A 27,357-nucleotide genomic window follows, 5' to 3' on the forward strand; every position below is an offset into this window, starting at 1 on the left:
TTCCAAGGGTCAGAGTGGTTGCAGAAATAAGTTCTTGCTTGTGTTAAGCTATTTAAGTCTTCAGGAGTGGGGAAAAAAAAATCCAGATTTTGTTTGGACACTCCTGACTAGGTCTACAAGACAGTCACAACTGCCTTACTTGACCCCGCACAGAAGAGAAAATACCTAAAAAAGCATCAGGTTTTGACATCAACCAGCTCAGCCTACAGCCAGGTTAAGAAAAAACACTGAAGAAATTAAAAGCACAGAAGATATTTGATAAAAGCTCAGCAAACACTGGTTGTACCTGCTCAGACAGGAGAGTCTGCAGCTTCTGAACTTCAGCTTGCAGAGCTGTGTTTTGATCCTTCAGAACCTGGAAGAAAATTGAGCATTTTATCAGTTCAGAACTGCAGAGCCTAAATACAGCCTTTCCATAATGGCAAAAAGGCAATTAAATAGCACAGAAGTAATTACAGAGAGTTCTTTGGAAGCTTCACGACTACAAAGAGCCCTTCCCTTCTCTGTCTTGCTTTTCTGTATTAAGGACAAAAGTATTGTCCTTATGTCCCATGAGAAATTCAGCTGTTACCATCTTTATTTCCTGGCAGAGAATCAGACAGTACTAAATGTGAGAAGCTCAGAAAAAAAAACACATTTTCCTCCTAAAGCAGCACCAGCATTGTGTCAAGATTTAATAACTGCGTCTTACAAAACCCTCATCTGGTGAAGCAAATCATCCCAGATCCCCTTTCTGAGTTCCCTTCAGCTGCCTCAGTGCACAGCAAGGACCTGGCAGTGCAGCACAGAGAGGTATGCACAGCTCCCACACCTGGGAAGAGGTGGATGGGAAGGACAGACAGACTCTGCCTCTCCTCCTGCATTCCTGCTCCATACAATGGTCACAGCAGCCCTTAACAGACAGTGTTCTTAAATCTTCCTCTATTATTGTTTCTTTTTTGTCTTTTTAAAGACTTGCTTGGTGCTTTACAAAAGTGAAAAGCATGACATGTGCTCTGCAAAACCCCCAAAATCTCACAGGGAAAACACAAGCAGGAAAGGACAGCAACAGTGAGGATTAAATGCACTGCTCTGGTTTGAACCTGGCTTTTCCCTCTTTCATGTGCCTGGGAAAAAAGCAGCACTTCCTTAGGTGGAAGCATTTAGACCAGCACTGGTCTGGTTTCTGTTTGGGATCAAAGAGAGGAGGAAGGAGAGGGCAGCAGTGCAATAATCTTCATGCTGGGAGCACACTGTGGATTTCTGCACCATCACAATGCTGATGATCTGCATTCAGCTTTCTATTCACCTCCCAAGAGCTGCTGAAACTGCCTGCAGGTGATTTCTGCCATTACTTTAGCACTGAACTGATTACAACACATAACCATTCACAACACCTCTAAGGCCTTTTTCCTGGGAACAGCTACTACAGAAACCATCACACTAAAAGGATGCTCCTATTTCTTCCCACATTCATTTTCACCTCACTACCATTTATAATGTTCCACCACACAAAGCCCTGAGAGTGGCACTAACTTGAGGCTTGCCCACTTCCCCCAGCCTGCCACCTCTTCCCACACTGGTTATGCACCTGTGACCCAGCACACAATCAACAGCTTTATTCCAAAAAATCAGCTGAAATTGTACTTTGTTTCCTATTTTATTAATTGAATAAATTTCTTCCCTCTTCTCCTCTGACAGCTTAGAGAAACTACAGAGCCTTGGCAAGGGACTCTCATCAAAACCTCTTTGAAAGTGGCACTTAAATACAAAAATCAAGTTTACTGCCTGCTTCAAAGAGCTCCAGGAGACTCCAGAGGCTTCTCCTACAAAAGCATCCTGCCTCTGCCACTGCCCACTCGCTCTGTTCCTCACTAGCAAACTCACCAAGGTGACAGTGGCAGCTTCAGAGGGACTGACCTCACACAACATCAGAAACATCAGAGGAGCAGCAGCACCCACCACAGGCTTTAGAGGAGTTCAGGGGATGGAGTCAGCACCTCTCTCTGTTTCTAAGAGCCCAGGTTCACAAGAAAAAGGCCAAGGTGGCAGAGGGCAAGGAGGAATGAAGCTGCTCTCTGCACACACCACCCAGACACAAGCAGCAGCTTTGCTGTGCAGACCCCAGATGTCAGAACAAAAGCTGCAGCAGCTGAGCTGCAGCCTCATGAGCAAATGTGGGAAGAGGCAGAGTTAAAATAAGCATTTTCACATCTGCCTGACAGAAAACAGAGGCTTGGCATGATCATCCAAGCAGCAAAAGCTCCAAACAAAAGCACCAAGGCCTTGAAAGGCACATTTGCAGGTGGAATGCAGGGAAATCACAACAGTTTTTACTGTCCAACCTCCTCTCACAGAACTCAAAGCCCTCTCTCTCCACAACTCAGACACTGCATTTAACTTGTGTCATCCCACCTCTCACTCTGCTGTGACACCCCACATTGCTCCTGCCTTACAAACAAAACATTGTAATTTATTTAAACACCCAAAAGTCAGTTTAATTTCACTGTTCTGCACTTGCTCCACAACCTCTGGAGACTGGAAAACTTACTGAAAACCAGCACAAAACCACCTGTTCTGTATTTTACCTTGAATTCTTCTTTTGTGTTAGAAATCTGAGCGAGTTCTTCTCGAAGCTGATCTTCAAGAGTTCTTATTTTGTCATCTTTCATGTGAATGCTGAGACAGAGCAGAACAGTTAAACACATTTCCCCATCCAAGTCTTACAAAAAGCATTACTAAAAAGAACATAAAAGACTGTTAAACATTGTTTATCAAATCCCAGAGCTATTTACCTTTTCTGCATCCTTTCCAGCTCATGTGCAGCAGCAGCCTAGATTATAAAGAGGATTAACACAGACTTAGGATACATCACATGATTCAATCAACCTTTCATTCCACAATATTAAAAAGCTAGAACAAGTCATTTGGCCTCCCAGCACATGACTGAAATCAAGAGTGAAAGGGGTAAGTTTGTCTTCATGCACTTTTACAGCATCAATCCACAAGCATGCAATTATACAAAGGGAAAACCATCTCCAAGAGATTCATTTGACAACTGGGATTATCTCTAATTAAACACTTCATTTCCACTTCTGTAATGAACAGGCCACATAGCAGCAACACAGGGACAGCATTTTGTTTGGCTCTAAAAACATCTCTGTGGTGAGGCAGGGGGAGCTGTGGGATTTGGGGGTTTTTTGGGGGTATGTTTATGACTCTTGTATGCAAATTCCAGGCCTGCATATTCACAGACAGCTGTGCTCACTCCTGTCCTGCACTCTGCATGCCTGAAAATCTAAACCAACCAAGCAAAACGCTTCAGTAATTTGGATATCCAAGTACAAGACTCTGCTGGTGAAGGAGGGGGAAGAATTAGGGCTCACAGCAGCAATAAGAACTGCAGGGAATCAGATCTGAGCCCAAGCCGGAAGCCTCACACCATTAAGGTGCTTAAGCAGAGCTTGCTTAAAGCCAACAGATCTGCATTTGCATTTATGACAGAACAGGTATTGGAAGGGAGGAAAAGCAAAACAACTGTTTCACCTGTTCATTTGTCACAGCCTGTAACTTCTGTACTTCTGATTTCAGGGAGAGGTTCATATTCTGTAAGACCTGAAGGAAGGAAAAAAATAAATGTATTTACAGTTCATACACGGTGTCTTTCACTCTCCAGAGTGAAGTTTCAGGGGATTTTTTGAAGGAATATCCTCAAGTTTCCTTATCAACAGCTTTTCCAGCACCCAGCACTGGCCTTGCCTAGCAGAGCAGACCTGTAGTTGAAAAGGCTGTTTCTAGACCCAAGGACAGCAGCCTTGGGGGCTGCATTTTGTACATGCAGCCAGCTCAGCTGGCATTTGCACAGCTTTTATTGTACCTTGAGCTCTTCCTCCTTGCTGGTTAAGTTGGCACGTTCATTGCCTAATGAGTCCTCCATCTGCTTGATCTGTTTGTCCTTCTCTGCAATCCTGCACAAGGGGGAAACAGAGACAGATCAGCACAGAAGATGTGGATGGAAATGGTGCAGGAAGCATCGGGCTAAACCCAAAACACACCCTGGCCCTTCAGCCCAGCTCCTGCTCCAAATCCTACTGACTGTACACTTTGGGTCCAAAAGCTTTTCCCTTTTAAATGCTGTCTGCCTGCCAAAAAATTTATGAGACATTCCCTAGCTCTGAAACACAAGCAGCAGCCCGTGTCCCAGAGGGAGAAGCCTCCTGGCACAGCCCCACAGCCCAAATAACAACAATTCTCACGGTCACGCACATTCCTGCACGCTGCACTGACCCTGCACAGGCAGGGACCAACAACACAGGAGATGCTGCTTGCTCTGGGGCTCAGAGCTACAGCAAAACTCCAAACCTGAGGCCAACAGGGAAGGGAAATCTGTAGGAAGCTGTTTCCCAGCTCCCAAGGCGGTCTCATGAGGAGTTAAAAGCAGAGACAGCAAGATCTCCTTCAGCAGTGCCTCCCCTATGCTCTGCACATGAATGAAGGGGAGGTGGCAGCAACACCTCCCAAATCCCAAAATCCCAGAGGAAATGGATGCTCACACTTTGTGAAGTTCTTCTGCCAGGACTGAAGCTGAGGTCTGCAGGAGGGAAAGACAAAAATAAAAACAAATAACTGGAAGTAAAGCAAGTCAAAGAATCCCCATCTTCACTGCAAAGAATCCCCATCTTCGCTGAGCCAGGAATAGCATTTGTCTGGTTATTTGAAACTGGCACAGGATGCTTCCAAATATTTCCTGGCTAAGGAACATTGAAGGAATACCAGCACATAGGAATGGCCCTTCCCCTCTGGCCTGGTGCAACATGAAGGGAAAAACGACCCCTAGAATTTGTCCTTCACTAGATTCAAACAAGCCACAGGCTCACCAGTACTTCCCTTCCTAGGAACTGAGTGTTTTATGGGATATTCTGCTGACAAACCACTTAAATTAAAAAAAAAAAAGATAAATTTAAAAAGTAAGGAAAAAAAAAGGGAAAAACAGAAAAAAAAGGAGAAGAAAAAAGAGGAGAAGAAAAAAGAGGAGAAGAAAAAAGAGGAGAAGAAAAAAAGGAGAAGAAAAAAAGGAGAAAAGGGGAGAAAAAATGGGCGGAAAAAAAAGGGGAGAAAAAAAGAGGGGAGGAAGGGAAAAAAAAGGGAGGAAGGGAAAAAAAGAAAAAAAAAAAAGGAAAAAAAAAAGGAAAAAAGGGAAATCCTGCCCAGTGCATCAGGACTTGTGTAGTGAACAGAAACAGCACCATAAATTCAGCAAGTGGCATTTTCCCCTCTGGAAAAAGCCTGTTACCTGTCCCTAGGCTGTCACACACAACAGGGCAAGACAGACCCACCACACTGGATGTGAAGGGACCTCTGCAGATTGTAGTAGAATTTCCATGCTCACAATTCCAGACCCTTCTAACAACTAAAGGAGTTTCATCATCCCTGATATCCAGAGCAGGATGCAACCCCAATTCCCCTCTCCAAAGTGTTATTTTCACCCCCACTATGCATGGTGGAAAAACATCCCTAAATTTTCATGGCCAGCTGAGGCTACCTGGAGAAAACACACACCTCCAGCATCCTTCCCTGTGTAACTCACGGCCAAAAAGTCAAATTTCCCTTGGAATTTATTTCCAAAGCCCTTAAAGGGATGAGAGGAGCAGGCCATGAAGATGCTGGAAATCTAAAATGGCTCTTCCCTCACTGCTCTCCCCACCCAGTGGGTTAAAGCACTTCAAGCAAAGCCAGATTTTCAGCCTGATGTTGAATTTAATCAAATTCCATCAAGCACATCCATGATTAAAAGAAGGAAGCATCCAACTGCATAGGACCAGCCTCCACCTGTGCCCCCAAAGCCTTTCTGAGCTGATTGCTGTGACCTTCTTCTATGTGGAGGCAACTCCAGTGATCCTGAGGCTTTACACAGTGTTTACAACAGAAATAATGGCTGCAAGAAACTAGTTAAACCAAAATTTAAAACATTAAAATAACTGAGAAAGGTATTGTGCAGATTTGGTGGGCTTTTGGTGTGAATTTTTTTTTCTTTTCTGCTTCTGCACAGAAATCAGCATTAAAATGAACAGAGCTACCACAAGGGAAAAAGCACAATCAGGTGGTTGACAGGAGGACTGCAGAAAGACCAAAAGAACCACGAGACAGAATTGTAGACATGCAAAGCTACAGGACAAAAACCATTGAAAAAGGTACCATACCCTTTAGTTATAAATGAAAGCCATTATGGGAGGAAATAAATGGATTTCCCCCCCCCAAAAAAAGAAGCTTAAAGTTTTAAAACAGTTTAAAGACCATTAGAAAAGAGGATGCTAACAAGTCTCTGCTTTCAGCATTTTATCTCATACCCAGCTACAAAAAGTCTTACTTTGAATGAAAGTTCACAAGTCATGACTACAAAAGGAAGTCTGAGAACATGCTGTACCTGGGCTGCCATTTGTGAATGAAACTTCTGAAGCTGAGCATTCAAAGCATCATTCTGCTCTATCAGCTCCTTGTAAAAGAGCACAGAAAGAAAAGCAGGCTGAGATCTGCAGCTACTCCACTTTTGCCAGGATTAGCTTTTAGCCATGATTATGTTAGTAAGAACAGTTCAGCATTTACATGTCAGACACTTTACAAAAGATGCTGGTTGGTTTTTTTTTCTCCCCACTACAACCAACCAGTTGGAGTGGAAGCAACAGAACCTGTTCTGTATCAAGGAAAAACATTCCCTGCTCCACCATGACCCATCTGGTTTCCCTGAAGCCCTCAAAGGTTATGTCCATGCTGCCTCTCACCACCCGATGCCAGGAGGAAGGAGATCACACAGAAATTAAAGGTTTGCTGCTCCCCACACCATGGATCATTTCACAGCTTCAGAAATGGGCTCTGCACCTTTTCCTGACTTGCCCCAAGTGCTCCTCAAGGTGTGAGGTGGCCCCACACCTCAAATCACCACACACAAGGTCTCACTCCATAAACAGAGTTTTTTCACCCTTTATTCAGTGGGGAAGCCTCACTAAAGCAGCATTTTAGAGATAGTTGTGTGTTTCCACAGACACAGAGTGAAAGGGAAAACCCCAACCTCTTAAAACACTTGAGGAATACTACCTGCACCTGCATTTGCATGGAGTCCTCCTCAGTAGCTCTCTTTTGCTCAGCCTCCAATAACTGCAGCATCCTCTGCTCCAGCTGCTGTTTTGACACCATTGTATCAGTAAGTTTACTGTGCAAGCTCTGGATTTCATTGTCTTTGGCCACAAGCTTATTCTGCACATCTGTAGCAGAAATGTCAGGATTTTAATTCAGAAGTCAATATTTAACTTTGGGGGAAATAATTTTCGCTGTAAATGGGGAGGCTGATTAGGAACCTCACTCCAAGGCCCAGCTCCCCCATCAGCACTCAGACTACCTGGAATCCCAAACCACTTTCCCCAGGGGTGCTGAAGCAGGGCTGACTTCACCTGAGCTTTATTTAAGACATTTACTCAATAATGCCCCTTTTTTTACAAATGGCAACAGCCAGTTCACTGCAGTAAGAACTGTTTGGGAATTTTGTGATACTTGCCTTGTTGTGCTGCCTCATGTTCTGCTGTTCTTTTCCTGAGATAAGCCTGGATTTCTTCCCATCTTCTCTCTGCTTCCTGCTGCTGGACCTTCACATTGAAGAAAGAGTTGATGAGAAGAATGTAATTAATTTCTTTACCTTTAATTTCTTTCTGAAGCATTCAGAGTGCATCTCCTCAGTGCTAGTCCCAAAACATATGGCAATGAAGTGAAATTGTTTCTTGTTTCCATTAGGGCACATCAGAGAGACAGAGTGCTCTGTAATCCTCCTCCTAGACTAGTTCAGCCTATTAATTTGAAAGGCAAATTGTGAACAGGATTTCATTATAGGCTCTTAACAGAATGGTTTCTGCAATATGAAAATGTAGCATCCTTGCCCTGATAGTTCAGAATTAATACCAGAAGCCAGACCAGCCAAGCATCACATAAATCTGCATTCAGTAATTAAAACATCTCAACTCTAGATACCAATTCTCCACCTGCCAGGGCAAAAGGCAGGGAGAACTTCTGGAATGTAAAATTTAATTGGAAATATTAAGGAAATCATGAGACCTCTGGATTGACATTCTCATCTGAAAACACTTTCTCTTCTTAAAAAAATCAAAATACTTTTTCTTCCAAAGAAATAGAAAGAGATTTATCGAGAAGCCTGTCCACTTACAATTTAATTCTTTTAAAAGTATATTTATTTTATTAATTTATATTTTAAAATTAAGTTAATTTAACTCTTTAAAAAGTGTATTTATTTTTAAATACATTTAAGCAAAATGTATTCTAAAATAAATGCATTTTAAAATAAGTGCATTTTAAAATAAATGCATTTTAAAATAAATGTAATAAATAAATGTAGCTTCAAATGAAAACCACACAAGGACAGTGGCATCTGGATGAATGGCTCTGAAGTACCAACTCCTGTTGGACTTGTGCTCTCACAGAAAGCAAAATAAAAAGCTTAACTGGTGATGTTGAAAAGATATTTACCTGGAAGGTAAGTTTCACTTCTCAGGGAGGTCTGTAATCACTCACAACCCAGTGCATTGAATAAAACCATTGAACACAGCCCTAGGCTGGCTGAGCCCATCTGAAACAAGCAGCTCAAGCAATTCCCACCCGCCTCACATCCCAGCTCAGACAAAACCCTGAGCACAGCCTGAGAGGCAGAGCCAACCCCAGGCACCTTGAGCTGAGCCACTGCCTGCTCTGCATTCTTCTTCTGGAGCTCCTCTTGCTGCAGTTTGCTGCTCTTCTCCCCCAGCTCATTCATCAGCCTGGCGTAGTCCTGGCGCAGCTTGTTCAGCTCTGCTGACTGCCTGCAGACAAACAAACAAACAAATAAACAAATAAACATTGCCACAGGTTTGCTACTCAAATGTCAACAGCAAGTCATGCATTTGCAACCAAAGGGCGGGTTTGGGGTGTTTTCCCCCTCTGAGATGGTTTTATCCTAGAAAGGGATGAGGGTCAGGTACTCCTGGCCATCCATGGCAGCAGAACCATTGGTCCAGGTGAGCAGCACAGGTCAGCAGCCACGAGGCAGAGTCAGGAATTCAAGGTCAGCAAGGAGCCACAAGCAGCAGCTCCTGGAAGAGGTCTGCAAGCTGCCTGGCAAGATTTGAGCAGGCTGATGTCAGCTAAAGAGGCTCAGCATAAGGAAAGGTCTCACGTTGAAATTCACATTCTTTTCCCATAAAGGATTATTGATCCTTGCTGGTTGAGGACTGTTCCTCCTGGACTAACTGCACACATTCCTTCAGAATATTTGTTGCCTCCTGGCCTTGACCTGACTATTAACTGATGGAGGTATCTGATGCACTTTCTCAGCTGGGAGAGAAGATGCATTTGTTCAGCCCAAGGGAAGAATTTTAAGAGGTTCCCCTTTGTGCCTAAGCAAGTAAAAAGCATTTCATTTTTATCTCAGGTTTGCTTGAATTAAAGCCTTTTCAGGATAACTATCTGAAAGATAATGATGCTTCATTTAAATGAACAGGACACCTAAAATGAGAGCTCCACACTCTTCTCTGAGCACTTGACATTCAGTAATAAATATCTGAGAGAGGATACTGCGTCAGTTTTGTCTTCTACACACCTTAACCAGGGTGCTCAGCTTTTACCTGCACAATGCACAAAATCCTCCCTGCCAGCTCAGGGGCAGCCCAAGTCATAACTCCCAAAAGACAAATTTTGTTTTTCCAACCATTTGCAACACCAGCAAATAAATCCAAGTGCCACCCCAGCAGCATCAGTACCTGCAGGGTATTGATATGTAAGTTTAGAGCTGCTGTTCTCCCAAGAGGCCACAACCAGCACCTCTCCTAAAGCCCCAGGGGAAGGATTCACACCCTGCCAAAAACACCAGAGGTGCCTGAGCACTGCTGCACCTCCTTCTCTTAAAGCCTCAGCAGCACAGCCTAAAGCCTCAGGCTTCAAGTTGAAAAAAAGGCAAATATTTGTTCTGAAAGCCTTGGCTCAATGCAAACACCACCAGCTACCTGTCCAGCCCCAAAATATTTGTGTTCCCAGCTTAACCACTAATTCAGAGACAGCCAAGGACTTGGAAACAAAAGAAGCAGAAGCCAGAACAGCTCTTCAGGGGAGGCTCAAAAGCACACAGAGCTCCAAAGAGCTGCCAACATACTTGCTCTCCATTTGATTGGTGGAAGTGCTGACAGCATCTCTCAGGATACCATTTTCCTGCTTCAGGTGGCTTATCTCTGCCTCCATCTGCTCACGGAGCTGCTGGAACTGATGGGGAAAGAAAGATCAATTCTGGGAAAGATTAAGCTAAGGAGCAATAAAAACAAAAGAAACCAGCTTGTACAAGTAGGGAAGATATCACAATAATTTCAGTAAATAAAACTAAGTGGGTTTTTTGGGAGGGGGGAGCTTTGTTCCTTCCTCACATACCAGTTGTTAAATTAAACTGTGCTACCGAGACCCTTGTGCTCATATCAAAGCTCAGGTTTCCTTTTATATCAGTGCATCAACCTATTTATCAGGCAAGCTTTTTTATGGTTTAAAAGGCTACATAAGTGTTACTCAGAATACCAATGGCTCAGCTATATAACCTGAGATATTTATCAATAACTGGATACCAATATATCCCTTTTCCAAAGGGAAATAAAACAAACATGCTGTGAATTATCATTAGATAATTTGTTTGCTGTTCCTTTCAACAAACAAGGAAAAGTAAAAAGAAACTAACAACACACAGATTACAGCATGCAAACTACAAAAGGCAGTCCTCATCTAATATTCTGATTTTTAGCAAGGTTCCAAAGCTAAGGCAGAAAGAAGTCCTGATAACCCAGGTTCAGAATGGTGTGAACAATGTCAAAAGACAGGATTTAAAGAAAAAAATGGACTCTGCATATGCAGAGACAGCAGAGCTGGTCTTGGAGCCCAAAAGTCTGCTCTGAAAATCCTTGAGCACACACAACAGTGTTCCTTTATCAGTGCCAGCCTGCAGATATGGCTGACACCATTCCAGGACCCAGTTTCATCAAGTGGATGATTCATCAGTGAGCCTTTCTCACACCAGAAAATCCAAATAAATATTTGTGTAACAACCCAGCAGCAGGGAGCAGTCCCTTGTAGGGCACCACCTCCAGTTCTGCCCCAAACGTAACAAGCTGGGCTTTGGACATTATTGGGGGGTTCTTTTCTTTGCCTGTTTTGTTTTTTAATGCCAAGATCCCAAGAGAAGCAGGGGCACAAACCCCACCCAGCTGGAAGCTGTGGCCATTTCCAGCTCCTCTGCCATGCTGCAGCATATCAGCAGAGGGAGCAGGACCAGAGCACTGGATCTTTTCTATTTCCTTTCTCCAGCTCAGCCTGGGACAGCAGTATTTGCTGAAGTCTCCCAGGTGTGCCCAGGTCTCCTTCCCCCTTCCCAGCCAGCAGCAAGGCCCTCTCCTTGTCCAGTTATCCACACAGGTTCTAAAGAAGTTTCTTCTGCTCCAAAACTGCAGAGATGCTGTTCTCCAAAGGGCCATGACAGAAGATACAAATTTCAAGTTAGGAAGTTCACATGTTGGGCTTAATGCTGTGACAGCCACACAGGACAGAATGACTAGAATGAAATCTAAGTATAAGATGGGCCATTTTCCTTAGAAAAATCTAAGTTAAACTTTTAAATCTGATGAAACAAACCCTTCTGAGGTCACTCCATTATAAAGCAACTACAATAGAAAATAACAAGGGTCTTAAAAAAATAAAAGTGGCTGCTCTGCAAATACTTCCAGCAAAGCACTCCCTCAGGCACTGATATTTCATGTGTATTACGCTATGCTGTCACTCTGTACTGTAATCTTAGGGACATTTATCTGCTGGTAAATGATCATCAGCATTAGTGGCTCCCTTAAGCTGAGTATTTCAATTAGACTTCACACTTTAATTGAATAACATTTCAGCAGAACACCAGGAAGAAAAAGTCACCAGATCAGGGAGCAGCTGCCTGGCCAGCACTGGGCTTTGCACACCTGTGAGAACTCCCTTTGCTTCAAACCAGGAATCCACCACAAAGTTTTGCAGTGATTTCTCAGCAGTTATGCATGAGCACCAACCGCAGGAGTTTTGGCAAAGCATTTACCTTCATCTTCATCTGCTGAGACTCCTGGTAGCTGACGTGGATCTTGCTCTGGAAGGTGCCGTGCTCCTTCTCCAGCGCGTTGATGCGCTCGCGCATCTTGGCCGTGAGCAAACCGTTCCTCTCCTTCTCTGCCACCAGCTCCTGGGAAGGGACAGCAAAAGGGAAACAAGTTGTCAGCACCCAGGACATCCCTCTGGCTGTGCTGAGCAGCCCAGACCCCTGCCAGGGGGCTCAGAGACCCTGGCACAGAGCCCAAACACCTGTGGGTTTGATTATGACCCGTGGAGCAAGTTACCAACCTTAGATGAAGATCTGCAAGCCATGACAAATTAAGTAGAATGACAGTGAATTTATCACAGGGTGAAAAAATAGATTTTTTTGGGGTTTTCAGAATGGGGATTCAGGGGGGAAAGATGGAGGGATCTGGGCGTATCCAGCCTTTCTCTGCCACAGACATCTTTTCATTAAAATCCTTTCGTTAGGATTTTTCCTGCTGAAGCTGAGAAGTTTCAGCAACAAAGTGTAAACAATGGTTATCTGCTGCTGTGGAATGCAACAGGTGGATCCATGATTGGTCTCTTGTGGATGTTTGGATTTACTGACCACTCACAGCAGAGCTGTTCTCGCTTTCTGCCAGGACACAGACCTTTGTTATTCACTCTTTTCTATTCTTAGCTTAGCTAGCCTTCTGAGAGCTTTTCCTTCTATTTCTTTTTAGCATAGTCATAATGTAATATATATAATAAAATAATAAATGAAGCCTTCTGAACATGAAGTCAACATTCTTGCCTCTCTCTTCATCTCAAAAACCCTTGTGACCACTGTCACATTTCTCCTTCTTCTTCTTCTTGGCCTCCATCTTCTGCTGTGATATTGGCACTTACAGATTGGTTTAGAGTAGAAGCTCACTGTCTAACATAGGTGATGGGTATTGGGAAGTAATTGTAAACATTGTACACGTAGGCTTTAGTACAAAAACATAACACTGCCCCGGGGGCAGAGTGCCTGGACTGCCTTACTGAATGGACCTCAGCAGGACAGGAGAAAGAATTTTATAGATAAGGAACAATAAACAACCTTGAGACTGAGAAATGAAGAGCTCTGACGCCTTCTTCAAGCACCAGGTTGGGAAAAGAGACTTTCCAACTTTTCTCAGGGTCACTCTGACCAGCGAGAGATCCTGACAAGTCACCCACTGCTGCTTTCTTAAGGCTAAGAGTCTTTTAAGATAACTAAAAGTACAATAAAAGTGTGCATCAAACTGAAGCTGGTGGAGTTCTGGACGCTGCAAATTTTAGACTCGCTGTGCTGAAAGACTCTGACTCCCAGGAGAGCACTTCAATATTTGACCTGAGGCTGTGAAACAGGCTTCCAAAATTGCTTGATAACACTGGGATTATGGGTGTGGAGTTAGATTAGAAGTGTGTAATACTACAGGGTGGAAAACTTAGAGTTTAGTTTTAAAATATAGTAATATATAGAGAGCAAGATAGAAGTTTTAAGGCAGAAGCTGGTCCTTCTTCTTTACTTTATTCTTTCTTCTTTCTTTATCTTCTTCTTCCTTACTTACTTCTTTGCCTTCTTCTTCCTTCCTTCTTTTTTACCTTCTTTTTCCTTCCTTCTTTACCTTCTTATTTACCACCTTCTTACTCCTTCTTCTTGGGTTTGGGTGGTATTTTGCAATTGGACAGAAAAGTCTGCATTGCGGATTTGGAGTGATTAGTTATTGCATTAAAAGTGAAAATAATTTAGGTGTAATTCCTTAATTGGATAGTTTAGCCTTAAAAAACCTTTAGCAAAAGATTGTTAACCATTTTATACCTAGTTAGTGAAGAACTGTACAACTCACTACCTGTGAAACTGTAACATAAATAAGAATTAATAAACACCTAATCTGAATGCAAACTATCATCTGGAGTACCTTGAATCCCAACCTCAACAAGGGAAAAAAGAATTCAAAAACCAACATTTAATGGTGTGACGATTGAACTCACAACCTTCCTGAAGTCAGCATCCAATCTTCATTCAGCAAATTTACAGAATCAAATCAAACTTCCAAAACCTTACACTGATCCTGTATCATCATAAATCTCACATTTATTAAAAAGTTTGCCAATTTAAACACTGATCTTGTGTTGTCTCAGAAGAGATGGGAGCCTTATTTCTATCAAGTCTGGCCAAATCAGAGTCCTAACAACTAAAACCAGACATCACAGAGGACAAAACTTAGACTTTCATCCCAAGTTTAGCAAAATGAAGAAAAGGTAAAGCACCGTGGCAAAATAGAGCACTTTAGAGCAAAGTAATTGCTTTGCAGCAGGTTGCAAAGCCAACAGCTTTGCCACAGGAGATGGGGTATTAGTGCACTACAAAGGCCAGAGAAGCCCTGAATCCCACCAGCATGATGCCACATTACAGCTTTCAGATGAAAATACACATTGCTTTTTAATCTTTTATTAGCCAGTAATTCAACCCAGACACCTGAGAAATCCACAGAGCTGCTCCTCTGCAATATAAACGCACTTGCTGTAGTAAGCAAAACCATTAAGTGCAGCTTTCAGCAGCTGTCATCACACAAATAGGAATTTGTACCACCCCAGCTTCAGGTGTTTTCAGCCACACAACTCTTAACACTGCCAGGGAGTCCTGACACAATTTAAATGCTCTAAATTATTAGCCTGAATACCCTCTATCTCTTAGGAGTAATTACAGTCTTTTTCACCTTTTAGTTTAAATAAAAGCTATTCTGTCTTGTAGATCAAACTCCAAGTTTTAGGGCACTTTTGCAAATACAATATAGAGAGCTTGAAACAAATCTTTCTCCATGCTTTTTTAAACTAAGATGCAATTAAAAGAAGGGCACCAGGACATTGCAGCCTCCTGTACCCCTACATCATTCACCCACCATTCACTTGTAGCTCTCAATAACCCAGCTACCCTGCCAGGGCAGAACCAGAGATCCTGGGAAGATTAACTTTTCCCTGGTTTGTGTTTTGCCAAACACCTCTGAGTTCTGAGGTACTCAGCTCTTGCTCTCATTTACCCTCTCCATGTATTATCTTCATCAAGATCCCTGCAGGAATCACTCTGCACCTTGAAGCACCTTTAGCTTTTGACAGTGTTTTCAGAGAAACACATTAACTGGGAGATAAGAGCTTTTATCAGTCAAGCTGAGCTTTATCCCTTGTTTGTCCTGATACTTCAACATTGCAGCAACTTTGCTTTTACCCATTTTCTCCCAGCTTTTCCCTTCCCCAATTCAGATGGGAAAACCCCCCACAATGACTCCCACCTCCCTACAGCTCCTGCCTCTCCTTTACAAGCACCACTTTGCAGGTGTTTTTTCCCCAACCACATCTGCATTTCCCACACTCAGATTCCTTCATCCATTCCTTCTGCTCCTTCAACCAGCAGATCCCTCTCTTCAATTTTATTCTGCAGTCCTGAGCCAGTTTCTTTTTTCCCCTCAAACACACCACAAGCCCCTTCTCTCTCTAGTTAGACATTGACTATCCCAAACTTCTTGATCCCAAACCTCTTAATCCCACTTGTAAACAGCTGTGCCCTGCCAAGAGCTCACACAACACCCCCCTCTCATCTCCTAACTCCTGCATTCTCTGGCCACTCTACTCCCACCTTTGGCCAACCCAGCTTTCTGTGCCCAAATTATGTCCCACGACGTGGCTTTCCTGAGACTAATGCTCATGTGCTTCCAGACCAGCCAAAACATACAAATCTTTCTCCCAGGACTCCAAAATTCTCATATCTGCCTCACTATTTGGTCTACTGTAACTGTTTTCCTCTGAAACATTTTCATAAAGCAGTTTTGACAGTGATGCATCAGCATCCCTCTAAGTCCAAAGCAATCAGAGCTGCACCTCCAGGGGCTAAGCAGGCAATATTCTGTATCTTCTGCACTTTCTGTATCTTCTGCACTTTCTGTATCTTCCTTCTTGAAGAAAACCAATGATTGTTGTGCCTAGAAACACACAGGCACGTGAATGCCACACTATGGACCAAATTAAAACTGTGATGCAGGAAAGACATTTCATATTTGCATCCACAGAAAGTCTCATAGTGGTGAAGGAAGTGATTTTAAAGTAATCATTTGAAAAGAAAAACAAGCTCAGCTTACAAGTCTCAGTAAATTGAATTCTCTGGAAAAACTACTGGAAAGTAACTGCATAAATACATTGTAAAATCAAATATAGTGTCTGGTAAAGCTTTTTCAGTAAAAATAAATATCCTTTTGGTTTAGCTGAGTGAGCCAGCATTTGCTGGCTGCTAGTCCTCCACACCCCTGCTCCTCTCTTCACCCATGAACACCTCAGTATTTACCTGGGAGAGCTGCTTGCACTGTTCCTTTGCCACAGCTGCCTCCTCCTTCACTGCTGTGAGCATCTTCTCCTTGTCCTGGAGCTGGTGCAGAGCTGCAGCTGTCTCAGCCTTGCTGGCCTGCAGCAGGATGACATAAAAATAACCACAAGTAGTGGCACAGCACACTAAAAGGCAGCAGAGCAAACCTGAGAGGAGGAAACACTCCCTCCTGCTCCCAATTTTTCCATCTGCACGATGCACGTGGCACCACCAGTACCCAGTTCTGCCACTAATGGATTCACCAGGCAAAGAAATGCATTTAGAAAGCATGGAAAGCAATTAAGAGGGTAAATGGGCTCTTAAGGTGCTTCCCATTGGAAAAGAACAGCCATTAAGAGAAATAATGGGAAAAGATGCAGAGATGCTGAATCAGTCAATAACTGTGGTTGGAAGGACTTCCAAGATCAGCTGGTCCAGCCCACACTCAGGGCAGATATAATCCAACAAATGTAATTGCTTGGAATATCTCACCACAAAGGGAAAAAGATCTGGTGTCTCCTTCCACTTCCCACTAGAGCCTCCAGCTCATGTAGCTACATTTCTGCTGGCACACTGACACAAAAAGTTTCAGAGATACTCCAGGGAATAGACCTAAAGGAACAATCCCCTAGCATACTGGCCCTATAAATGAAATAAATGTCATAAAGAGCACAAATGCTCTGAGTTTGTGCTCAGATTTGACTCAGGGAAGTGTGATGGTTGTTCAGTCTCAGCCCTAGCAGGTTCCAAGCCCAGACTGGATAAAGCCCTGAGCAGCCTGTGCTGATCTCAGACCTGGTGCTGCTTTGAGGAGGACGATGGATCACTCGGACATCACTCATTCAAGTCTGATAACTGAAGAAGGAAAGAAGTCTCAGTCCCATAAATGGACCCTGAATTTGTCTGGAAATTCTCCTTTAGAGGTAATGTGCATGCCTGCAGTACGAACACACTGTCAGGGACTTGCAGGAGCTACAGAGAGAACACAATTCACACTTCCACCTACAGAAACCCACTTTTTTTTGTTGTCTACAAACCCAGTTTCCATCCTAAACGTTCAGCTTTAACACCAAACCTTCCATTAAAACAAGAAAAAACCAGAGCAAGCAGGGTGGCTGCTCAAACAGGCAACACCATTCCAAGGGCAGCACTACTGGGTTTTGTCTTTGGAGGTTTTCAAGATGCAAGTGGACAAATCCCTGAGGAAACTGCTCAGAATTCAGTGTTGGAGCTGTTCTGAGCAGGCAGCTGGAGTGCAGAGCCCCTTGAAGCCCCCACCAGCCCAAAGTGTGCTGTTATTGTGATATATTGCATTAACTGGACTGACACGGAGCCAGTTCTGCATTTCTGGTACCGTGTCTGCAGAGGAATACAGGATTGCAAGAGCTCAAGTGTGACACACAGGATGTGACAAGCACAAAGTGACACCCACAGTGAGTCATGGCAGGGAGGAGTAGCTGTGTGCCCAGCAACAGGACCAGGAGCAATGGCCACAACCTAAAACACAAGTTGCACCTCATTGTGAATAAAAGCTGCTTTCCCTGGAGGATGGCACAGACCTGGAACAGCTGCCCAGGGAAGGGGTGGAGTTTCCCTCTGTGGAGACATTCCAAATCCACATGGACACATTCCTGTGTCACCTGCTCCAGGTGACCCTGCCTTGGCCAGGGGATTGGGCTGGATGGCCTCCAGAGCTCCCTTCCACCCCAAGGATTGTGAGATTCTGCATTGATAAGGAACTGGTGGACACCATTCTCTTCTGTCTTGACTACAAGAATTCAAAAGAACTGCCAAGCACCGGCACAGGTTGCCCAGAGGGGTTTTGCAGCCATTCCCTAAAGGCTTCAAGATATCCAGCCTGGATAAAGCATGGGCTGACCTCAGAGCTGGTCCTGCTTCAGGTAGGAGGCTGGAGCACTCCAAACCCCTTGAGATCCATTCCAAACCTGAACTGCCCTACAATCCTATGAAAAATCTCCAAAGGAGTCAAACTACATTGTATAGACTTGCAAAGCACAGAATTAGTTCTGAATTCCTCCCACAGCTTATCCTATTCACACATTTGAGCAGGATCACTCCCAAAAGTCACCAGCCATCCCTCCCTGTGCCAACACACACATGTGTCAGCAGCAGCATTCCTGCTTGATTCTTGCCCTCCACGGCCATTCCTGCTGTTCCCAAGTGGCCAGAGCCAGCCCTGGCATGGCAGATGGCAGCACAAAGGCATCTGACAGCTCAGGGCTGCATGCCAGGCAAGCCCAGAGCAGCTGCAGAGAGCGTCCCAAAGGCAGACTCTGCCCAGATCACACTGACAGAGCTCATCTGACAGCACCCCTTCCAATTTCTGGTTGTTCAATCAGTTTTGTCTTCCCTCCCCACACACTCCACAGCCATTCACCTTTTGCAAGAAATCATGAATTGCACCAGATTTTTCCTTTAACACCTCCACGACACAGCGGGCCTCGTCTTCAGAGAAGATCATGTTCTTCATGGATGTTACAAAATCCTTGAATTTTACTTCAGCATTCTCTGCAACACAGAAGGGAGGGTTTATTTACTTTGGACTCCATACAGAATTATTTATTTTGCCTTGAAACAGCATGTGATGGGGTATCATTATGCATTATATTTAATTCCAGTCTGAAATGCCAAGAAGCAAGAGGTCATGAACATTCAGCAAAAACAACATCTCTCCAATTTAAACCCGATAACAATCTGCCAGCTGATAGTTTTGGGAAAAGAGAAAATCGCAGCACTCTGTTTGCACAGTTGGTAACGTTTATAGTGCTGCTAGCAAGAAGACAAAGCGTGACACAGATTTTGGAGGAGAAAAATAGCATAAATGTGAAAAATTTAAGAGTCCTGTCCAGTGTATCATGACAGTAATTTAAACTGAGCTCTCAATTTGGAGGACAGCCTGGCTGCACAAGCAATATGCACATGAAAATTAATTAATTTAAAAACTGGCACATTTTTGATTACAATATATGGAAGACAAAAATATTAACTTCCAAATTTAGATTGAGGGAACTGCTGCAAGAAGAGTTCAGCAATAGGAAGATAAATCAGTAAGATCCCTGTTAATGGCTGACCAAGTGTTTAAAGAGACACACACAAGGAAAGACAATTCAACTGAAACAAAACTGTTTTCTCTAACAAAAACCACTGCTCACAAACAGGCTGCTCATAAACAGGTCATTAGGTGGCCCTCTGACTCCAGGAAATGGGAGCACAAGACCAAGGCACCCCATATCACGGTCAAATATTCACCAGTGGCCAAAAGTGTGTGAAGGAATGGGAAGAATTAACAAAAGCAGAAGCTCAAAAGTGATGCTTGGTCAGAAATTGTCCCATAGATCATGGAGACAGGTCTGGTCAACCATGCCCCTGAAATCAAGTTAACACATCAAACCCAAAGATGTGTCTGAGAAATAAATGAAGAACAAAAAAGCAGCAGTGACTCTATGCCCTGAAAGAAATTACCAAGCATAAAATCACTGAATGACAGAGCATGGGGAGGGAGTGCTGAGGAATTCTAGCACACTCTGTCCTAGTCCTAAACCCAACTAAGCCTTCACTTCAGCTCACACCAGTGCTGCACTGACACCACCAGTGATGCTGCTACCAGGAATATGCCAAGATGCTGAGACCACAGCCCAGGAACTGATCCCAGCTGGGCCAGGAGCAGGAGCAGCCCCAGCCCTGTGCTCCCTGAAGGCACAGAGACCTTGCCCTGGCACCCAAGGAGCTTACAGTTAGAGCAGGGCAAGATTTCTATATTGGGAGGGCAAATCCCAGCTGACACAGGAGAATTAGGAGTTCATGGAGAAGGTCACAGCGTGCCGAGGAAATGAGAAGGGACAGGAGCACGTGAGGGGCTCTGATGCTGCAGGACAGAAACGTGCAGCCACTGAGCCAGCAGCACAACAGGAGCCTCAGGAATGTGGGAATCCAATTAAAGAGCTGCCAGAAAGCTTTGGAGGGGGTATTTTAGAAGACAAAACTAAACAGAGAAGTTCCAAAGAGCAAAATGAGTGACCAGACAGTGCTGAAGAATCAGCCTTCTGCCCGAACCTGAGCTGGGTGTCACTGCTCAGCTGCCAGGCTTTTCTCTGGCTGCTCACAAACTTGAGGTCTCAACTCATCAGGCTTTGAGATGGTCAGAGGCCTATTTAAAGCTTCAGAGTGGAACACAAGGCTCATTAATCACTCCAGGCATTTGTGGGAGAGTATGAAGGAAGTCCTCCTGTCCCAAGCAATTCTATCTGCACTGAAGGAAAAATTTGAGTCTCCCTGGAAAGTGCCAGACTCTCTCCGCTGACAATCTGCTTCAGGTCACTCTGCATTGCACTGGGTCAGCCTCAGATAGCTCCATGAACAGCCCTAGAGCATGCAGGCTGCCCTTCCAGCCTCCAGCAGACCCCAAGAGCTTGTGCTGAATGCCCTGGGTTTGGAGCCCATCCCTGTGAGCAATGTCTGAACTCTCCTCTGTGAACTCCCTTCACTGCATCTGTGTGGTCTGTGATCACCCCTTTGCTCACTGGGGACACAAAAGCCCAGTCAGAGCTGAAAGGATTCAGATGGCACAGAGCCCTTTGCACAGTGCCAAAGACAAGGCAGAAATGAGCACACACAAGAAGAGCATCCTGCAAAAACATTTTCCTCAAATCCCTTCTTCACATTACATCAGAGAGAATCCCCCTCCCCCCACTTCTTCCCTGCTGAATTTTGCAAGCAGGCTATGCCAGAAACACACTAAAATATCAGTTTCTTACCTTTATCCGTTTCATTCTTCAGTTTCTTGCCACTGCCCTTCTGGATGCCCTCATTCACATTGTGTTTTACAACTTCAACCGGCTCACGCTTTTCCAAAGTGCCTGAGTCAGAATTATCCATCAAAGGAATATAAGTAGTTGCTTGAATAAGAGGTTCATCCACCAAAACTGTAATCATAAGTCCACAGGATGGGTTAAAGCTTTGTAATAATTGACACCAACACTTTTAGAAAAGGTGCCACAACATTAAGAGTTGAAGTAAAGAATCTCCAACCTCAATAGTTAATTATACTCTCCATTTCTATTATCCTTCACAGTTTAACTCATTAAAGCTCTTCAGGTAAGTCCATTAAATAAAGGTCTGTAATGCATAGTAATTTAATAGCTTCAATTAAATTTCTACTTCCAAAGCTGTCTTTTAGCATTTTAACAAGAAGAGAAGAACCTTTACATTTGACTTTCATTTTACTTTAGTAAGAAAGTCGCACGTGGCATCAACGATTTTACTTGTGGCTGTGGAGAAAATCATTCAGCATCCTTAAAACATGAATAAAGCCTTTTGTCCCTATTCTGCTAAAAGCTGGTACTTCACTGGCAGCATTTTCATGGATTACATCACCTGTGAACTCAGCCACTTGGGCAGAGCATGCAGCAGGGGCAGCACTCGAGCTCATTTTGCATGCAGACTCCACTGCCCTTAATGAAGATCTCTCATCTGTCAGAGCAGGTTTGGGCATCATTAACATGCAGAGAGGTGCTCAGAGGCACTGCCTGACCCCAGCCCTCCACTCCCACACCCTTGGATCACCGTGGTGAGGAGCAGCCTCTGCCCAAAGAGCTCCTCAGCAGAGACAGAAGCAGGAGAGGGGAGAGCAGGAGTGACAGAGCTGCAGCTGCTGCTTGCCCAGCTCCTGTTGCACACTGCCTGCAGGATGCCAGAGGCTGTGCATGGGCCAGCAGGCAAATCCCTGCCCCAGCCAGCCCACAGTGCAGGGCTGAGGGACAGCAGATGCCAGGCAGCAGCACAGAGAGAGGAGAACTGGGTGGGATGCAGAGTTTGGGCATCAGTGCAGAACAAGGATGCACTCCTGGCTGCCAGAGAGCAGTTATGAAACACTCCTAAATTCTGGCTCTGTAAAAGGAGTGCAATGGGCCAGATGGACCTTTTTGTGTCACCTGGTGCCTCTCCACTTCAGCAGCCAGCAAACACCTGCAGGTACACTGCAAGCTCAGAGGTGAGAACTCTCCTCCAGCAGAAACAACCACCAGCTGCTCTTCTTATATTTTCCCTTCCTCTCCTTATGAGCTTCCCTCCCTTCCAACACCTATTTAATATCAGTGAGACATTCTGCAGTATGAAATCCCCACAGTCATGTCCTGGCTAATCCTGGTGTCCACGAGAGCTCATTTTTACTCAGTCGTTGAAAAGAAAACAGTTTGCATTCAAATAATGCATGAGCTATTGCCCTGTAACACTGACAGCTCAGCTTTGCTGCTGCTGAGCTGGTACTGACATTCCCTGCCCTGTACAGACAAGTTTGTGGCCCCTAAAAAAGTGCAATGCACATATTTCCATCAGGAAAAGCACAAGAATAAAAAATGATCACATAAAAGGTGATCACATCAGTAGGTTTTTTCCAGCAATCATTTAGGAGTTTTTCAGCTATACAGGAACCCTATAGAGCTTGGAACTCCATCCTGGACTGAACAAGGTCCACAACAGATCTGCACCCTGATAACCTGACCAAAATATAAAGAGAACAGTGGGTAACAGTGCTCCAGGAGCAGCCCATCAGCTCCAACTTCACAGCTGCCCCAGCAGAGAAGAGTCTTGAGGAGCTAACAAGGTGGCCCCACAGAACTTCATAGTCACCCTGTGCCCAAAAGCCAGACACAACAGCAGCCATTGTAAAAAATTAAAAAAAAAAAAAAAACCACACAGACACAGAGGCACAGTGAGCCAAGAGGACACAAGAAGCAGCATCTTGGCAGAGAACAGGGGATGACAACAGTGACGGCCTTGAGAGCAAAGATGAACAGTTTCTGTTGGAGCAAGAGGCAGCCAACAAAAGGACAATAAGAGAGGAATGTGGTCAAAGCAACTGGCTGAAAAAACTGCAATCTTGTTTGGGGCAATGACTGCAGCAGCTCCAGACATGCCTTGCTCAGAGCAACTTCAAGTCTGCTCATTACTCCTCGCTCAAGGGTGGATATTTGGATCCAAGAGAGCTCAGAAAGGTTCACAACATTCATTATCCCATGCTCAGTGGTACCAGATGTTCATAAAATTTACCAGGATCTCAAGCTCAGCAATCTTTCCTACCTGAAATTCCTGCTTTTTCAAATCAAGAGTTACTATTCTCTGAGTTCCTTTTCCAAAGGAAGAGGAACTAAAGCATGGATGGCAAAAAGGTTTAACAGTCAGGTTTATCTGAGCAATGTCACAGACTGGATTCTTACCATTATCAACTTTCTGCTTCTTTGCAGAGACCTTCTTCTTCCCTGACACATTTTCTTGCTTTATCTCCTGGTGGAGCAGCACTGGCTCTTGCTTTTTGGCAGGAGATACAACAGAATCAGTCTTACTATCTTGATCATCTGCAACAGACAATTGAGACAATACATGCTCTTCTGTATATTCTCAGCATTACCTTTTAATCAGCAGATCTGGAATCACCAAATTCTCCAATCCCAGGAAAACAAACTCACATCTTGTAAACATAACACAAATTTATCCCCATATACATACACACATAGACTCACACACAAACACACAATTCCCAGATCAGGTGAGACCCCAAAGCAACAGGAAGGTTTAGCAGAGTCAAGAGCCACAGCACCCAGTGATTTTTTTAAGACAGGAATCTCATGTGCAAGCAGAACACACAGCAATGCAAGGAACAGTTTAACAACTCCAATCCAGATTTCACTGTGACAGAGCAGACAGCACATATTACCCATATTATTTTCTTATTTAGAAGTGTACTTTTCCCCTCCATGAACCCACTTGGGCACTTTAAACACACACACCCCCAATAGCTACTGGGACTGTGAGAAGCAGAAAATAAGTGTTTCCCATTAGGGAGCTGTTCTTTTTAAAAGCAGTTTCTAGTGAGGAATTTTTTTATCATTTTGGACAGCCTGTGCTATATTAAGATTCTTGTCAGAGCTGACACACACACAGCACCGGGCTCTGGTGTCAGCTCCTGTAATCAAGGAGAAGAGCTCGTTGTGGCTGCCCTCAGAACTGTGCTTGCAGACCACATTTTAACTGTGCCACAGAGATTTGCAGAGAACACCCACAAGCAAGACTGGATACTTTCTCTGTTGGTACTGGGTGGGTCTTTTTTCCTCCAGTTTTTTTGGGGTTTTTTTTTCAGAAAAAGAAAAAATCTACCACATCAAGCAGCAATGTCATTCTTTTTCCTCACTCCCTGTGCAGACCTGCTGTGCCTGCATCTCACAAGGGAAACTGCAAATATCTTGGGCTTTATTTATTTCTAGAACTGGGTATTTTTATTCTTTTTTCACTTCTATTCCTAGTCAAGACAACCACATGGAGACATATCCTGATGAGGATATGGTCAAGACAGTCAGAAGGGATTCTGAAGAGTTTTTGGTCTGTTCCGGGTTGGATATTTCAGTCACAACAGCCAGACCAGTTTTAGCATCAGTTCCATTCAGTTAAAGAGGTGTAGCAGGTGGGCAGCAATGAATCAAGCACCAATCCATGAATCAGCCACCAAACACCTCTCTGTGCATTATGCCTGCACTTAGAGTGATTTATTTTGCAGACTGCTATTAGGTTTCTTGAGATGCCCTCCCTTATCAGAGCAACCACTCTTAGGACTCTGCTTTTTCACTGCCTGGCTCAGAATGCACACAGCAAAAATATCTCCTGACTTCTCTCGGGTAATCAGAATTTTGATTGAGAGCAAAGCAGCCAAACCACAGAGCAAGGCAAAGGAATGAGCTACTCTGTTTCACTTCATCTTTACTAGAAGAAAGCAAGGCCGGGAGGAGGAAAACCAGAGCACTGCTGCCAGATGAAAAACAGGGGGGAAAAAAGCAATAGCTCATAAAAAAGGAGAAGGTTAGAAAGGAGCTTTGCCCCGTAGAGATCAGGCAGAACAGTTGTGAGAGACACTCTGTGGCCTTGCAAAAAAGCAGAACACGGTTTTGGCGTTCTGTGCAAGAAGCATATGCAACATCAGATACCCATTCCATTTTTCTGCTTCCTCTGCCCAGGCTTCTTCTTAGCTGCTGTTGGTTCAGATGGTGGAGTGGGCTGTTTTGTAACAGGGACTGGATCTACTTTCTTGCCTGAAGACTTGGATCCTTCCGAGTCCTTAGTTACGTGATCATCTTGGTTGGCCTTGTGCTTCTTCTCCTTCTTCTTCCTCTCCCTGAGGCCGGCGGGGGCCTCGGTGCCCCCCGAGGGGACAGCGGGGACAGCGGGGACAGGCTCCTCATCCGTGCCCAGGGCATCAGACAGCTTAAAGTCCCGAGGGGCACTCTCTGAGTCCGACTCGTGGATGTTCCCGTTCTGAGCCTCTTTCTTCTTGTTCTTCTTCTTCTCCGTTTTCTTCTTGTCGGCCTTGCTGGGCGGGAACTTCAGGTCGCGTTTCTGCTTGGCGAGGACCTCGTCGTACAAAGTCTCTTTCATGAAAAGCCAGAAAAAGAGGAAGATGACTGTAATGACCACAGAAGGGATGAGGATGATGAAGTAGGTAGACTCGTAAAACTCCATTGTGCTTTTTCTTAGCTATGATTTCTTAAAAAAACCTACAGGAGAAAGGAAAAAAAAAAAAAAAAAAAAGAAAAATTAGGTTTTGAACACTTTTTCCCTCAGTGTTATTTCCTCCACCAATTATAATAATAAAAGAAGATTTCTCCTTGTTACAGAGCAGCCTCAAAGTAGCTTTAATAAAATTACCAAACTACATCAGGCATGGAACAGCTTCTGGAATCATTTACCACTTGCTTCAAAGTTGTTGGCCTGGGTAGGAAAAGTGCAGTTTGCCAGTCTGCTGATGTGGGGAGAGAATAATTCCCTTCCCTTGCTTTTCTTCATCCTCCTCACTCTTCCTTCCCAGTTACATAAAATTAAAGCTTTTGATTTCAGAAATACATGAGACAGCACTTCCAGAGGCTGTGAAAAAGAGACCACTAAGTATGTACAGAACTCCACTTTTTTTCTTTTTTTTTTCTTTAATAAATCAAATATAATTCATTAAGATTCTTATCCTGGGAAGCAGGAGTTAAATTTCACCTTCCTTTTGTTCCCAGATTTATGACAGCTTCAGAAGTGGAATGAGGAGAGGACAGGAGAGAGCCCTGAATTTTAGTCAGCCATAAAGAATCAGGTATTTTCAAAACTCCTTTTTGAAGTCTAAAACCCAGCTTTACACTCATGAAAATTCCATACATTTATGGGGAAACAGGCAGATCTGTTACTTATTTTGAACATGTGATGGTATAAAACTTCCAGGGCACTTATACAGAACAGATGATTCCAGGATAATTTGCTGAAAACAATATTTTTGTCCCAAACATTACATGTATTTTCTTTCTAAAAAAGCAGGAACCACAGAGTTAAAAAAAAAAGTCAGAACAAGGTTAAAAAACCTAACTTTGGGGTCAAAACAAGCCAGATTTTCCCAAAGTCAGAACAAGGTTAAAAAACCTAACTTTGGGGTCAAAACAAGCCAGATTTTCCCATTTCACAACTGATTGGTATAAACAGACCTGGATTTTTGCAGGAAGAATCCAAATTTTCTCCAGACTGCTTGCTCCAAGATAGAAAATAAACTCAAAAAAAAAAAAAAAAAAAAAAAAAAAAAAAAAAAAAAACACCTAATATTGTAAAAAAAATTCCACACTTAATCCAAACTAATTAGGCAAGTGCAATTCCCAATCTACCAACTCAAGTTTTAAACCCACTATGGGAAGCACATGCCACAGCTCCATTTTCCTCTACACAAGAAAATTGACTTTTCAACTCCAGAGTCCCCTGGGACACCCATCCTCTTGGGGAATGAAAGGCAAGGGATTTAACCCAGGTTGTTCAGAATATTTCCACTGCTGCTTGAAAAATGAAAACAGATGTGT

General features: G+C 43.8%; 1 protein-coding gene across 12 annotated transcripts in view; it reads right to left on the reverse strand.

Moving 5' to 3' along the window:
- Positions 1-27,357, reverse strand: part of KTN1 (kinectin 1) — an 81,082-nt gene that overhangs the window by 31,228 nt on the left and 22,497 nt on the right. For 9 of the 12 annotated variants that reach the window (XM_059474015.1, XM_059474014.1, XM_059474012.1 and 6 more), the window contains exons 2-18: positions 25,465-26,031; positions 23,707-23,844; positions 21,247-21,414; positions 18,870-19,000; positions 16,454-16,570; positions 12,116-12,256; positions 10,163-10,269; positions 8,705-8,837; positions 7,529-7,616; positions 7,072-7,238; positions 6,404-6,472; positions 4,533-4,570; positions 3,857-3,947; positions 3,526-3,594; positions 2,775-2,812; positions 2,568-2,658; positions 287-355 (exon numbers count right to left, since the gene is read on the reverse strand). In XM_059474015.1, the coding sequence (XP_059329998.1) occupies positions 287-355; positions 2,568-2,658; positions 2,775-2,812; positions 3,526-3,594; positions 3,857-3,947; positions 4,533-4,570; positions 6,404-6,472; positions 7,072-7,238; positions 7,529-7,616; positions 8,705-8,837; positions 10,163-10,269; positions 12,116-12,256; positions 16,454-16,570; positions 18,870-19,000; positions 21,247-21,414; positions 23,707-23,844; positions 25,465-25,996 (2,187 nt within the window). In that variant the 5' untranslated portion in view covers positions 25,997-26,031. The remainder of the gene's footprint in view (positions 1-286; positions 356-2,567; positions 2,659-2,774; positions 2,813-3,525; positions 3,595-3,856; positions 3,948-4,532; positions 4,571-6,403; positions 6,473-7,071; positions 7,239-7,528; positions 7,617-8,704; positions 8,838-10,162; positions 10,270-12,115; positions 12,257-16,453; positions 16,571-18,869; positions 19,001-21,246; positions 21,415-23,706; positions 23,845-25,464; positions 26,032-27,357) is intronic. The other 3 variants (XM_059474013.1, XM_059474007.1, XM_059474006.1) reach the window with 2 other exon arrangements.

Source organism: Ammospiza nelsoni, chromosome 6 (genome assembly GCF_027579445.1).
Source record: "Ammospiza nelsoni isolate bAmmNel1 chromosome 6, bAmmNel1.pri, whole genome shotgun sequence".
In the NCBI taxonomy this organism is placed as follows: domain Eukaryota; kingdom Metazoa; phylum Chordata; class Aves; order Passeriformes; family Passerellidae; genus Ammospiza; species Ammospiza nelsoni.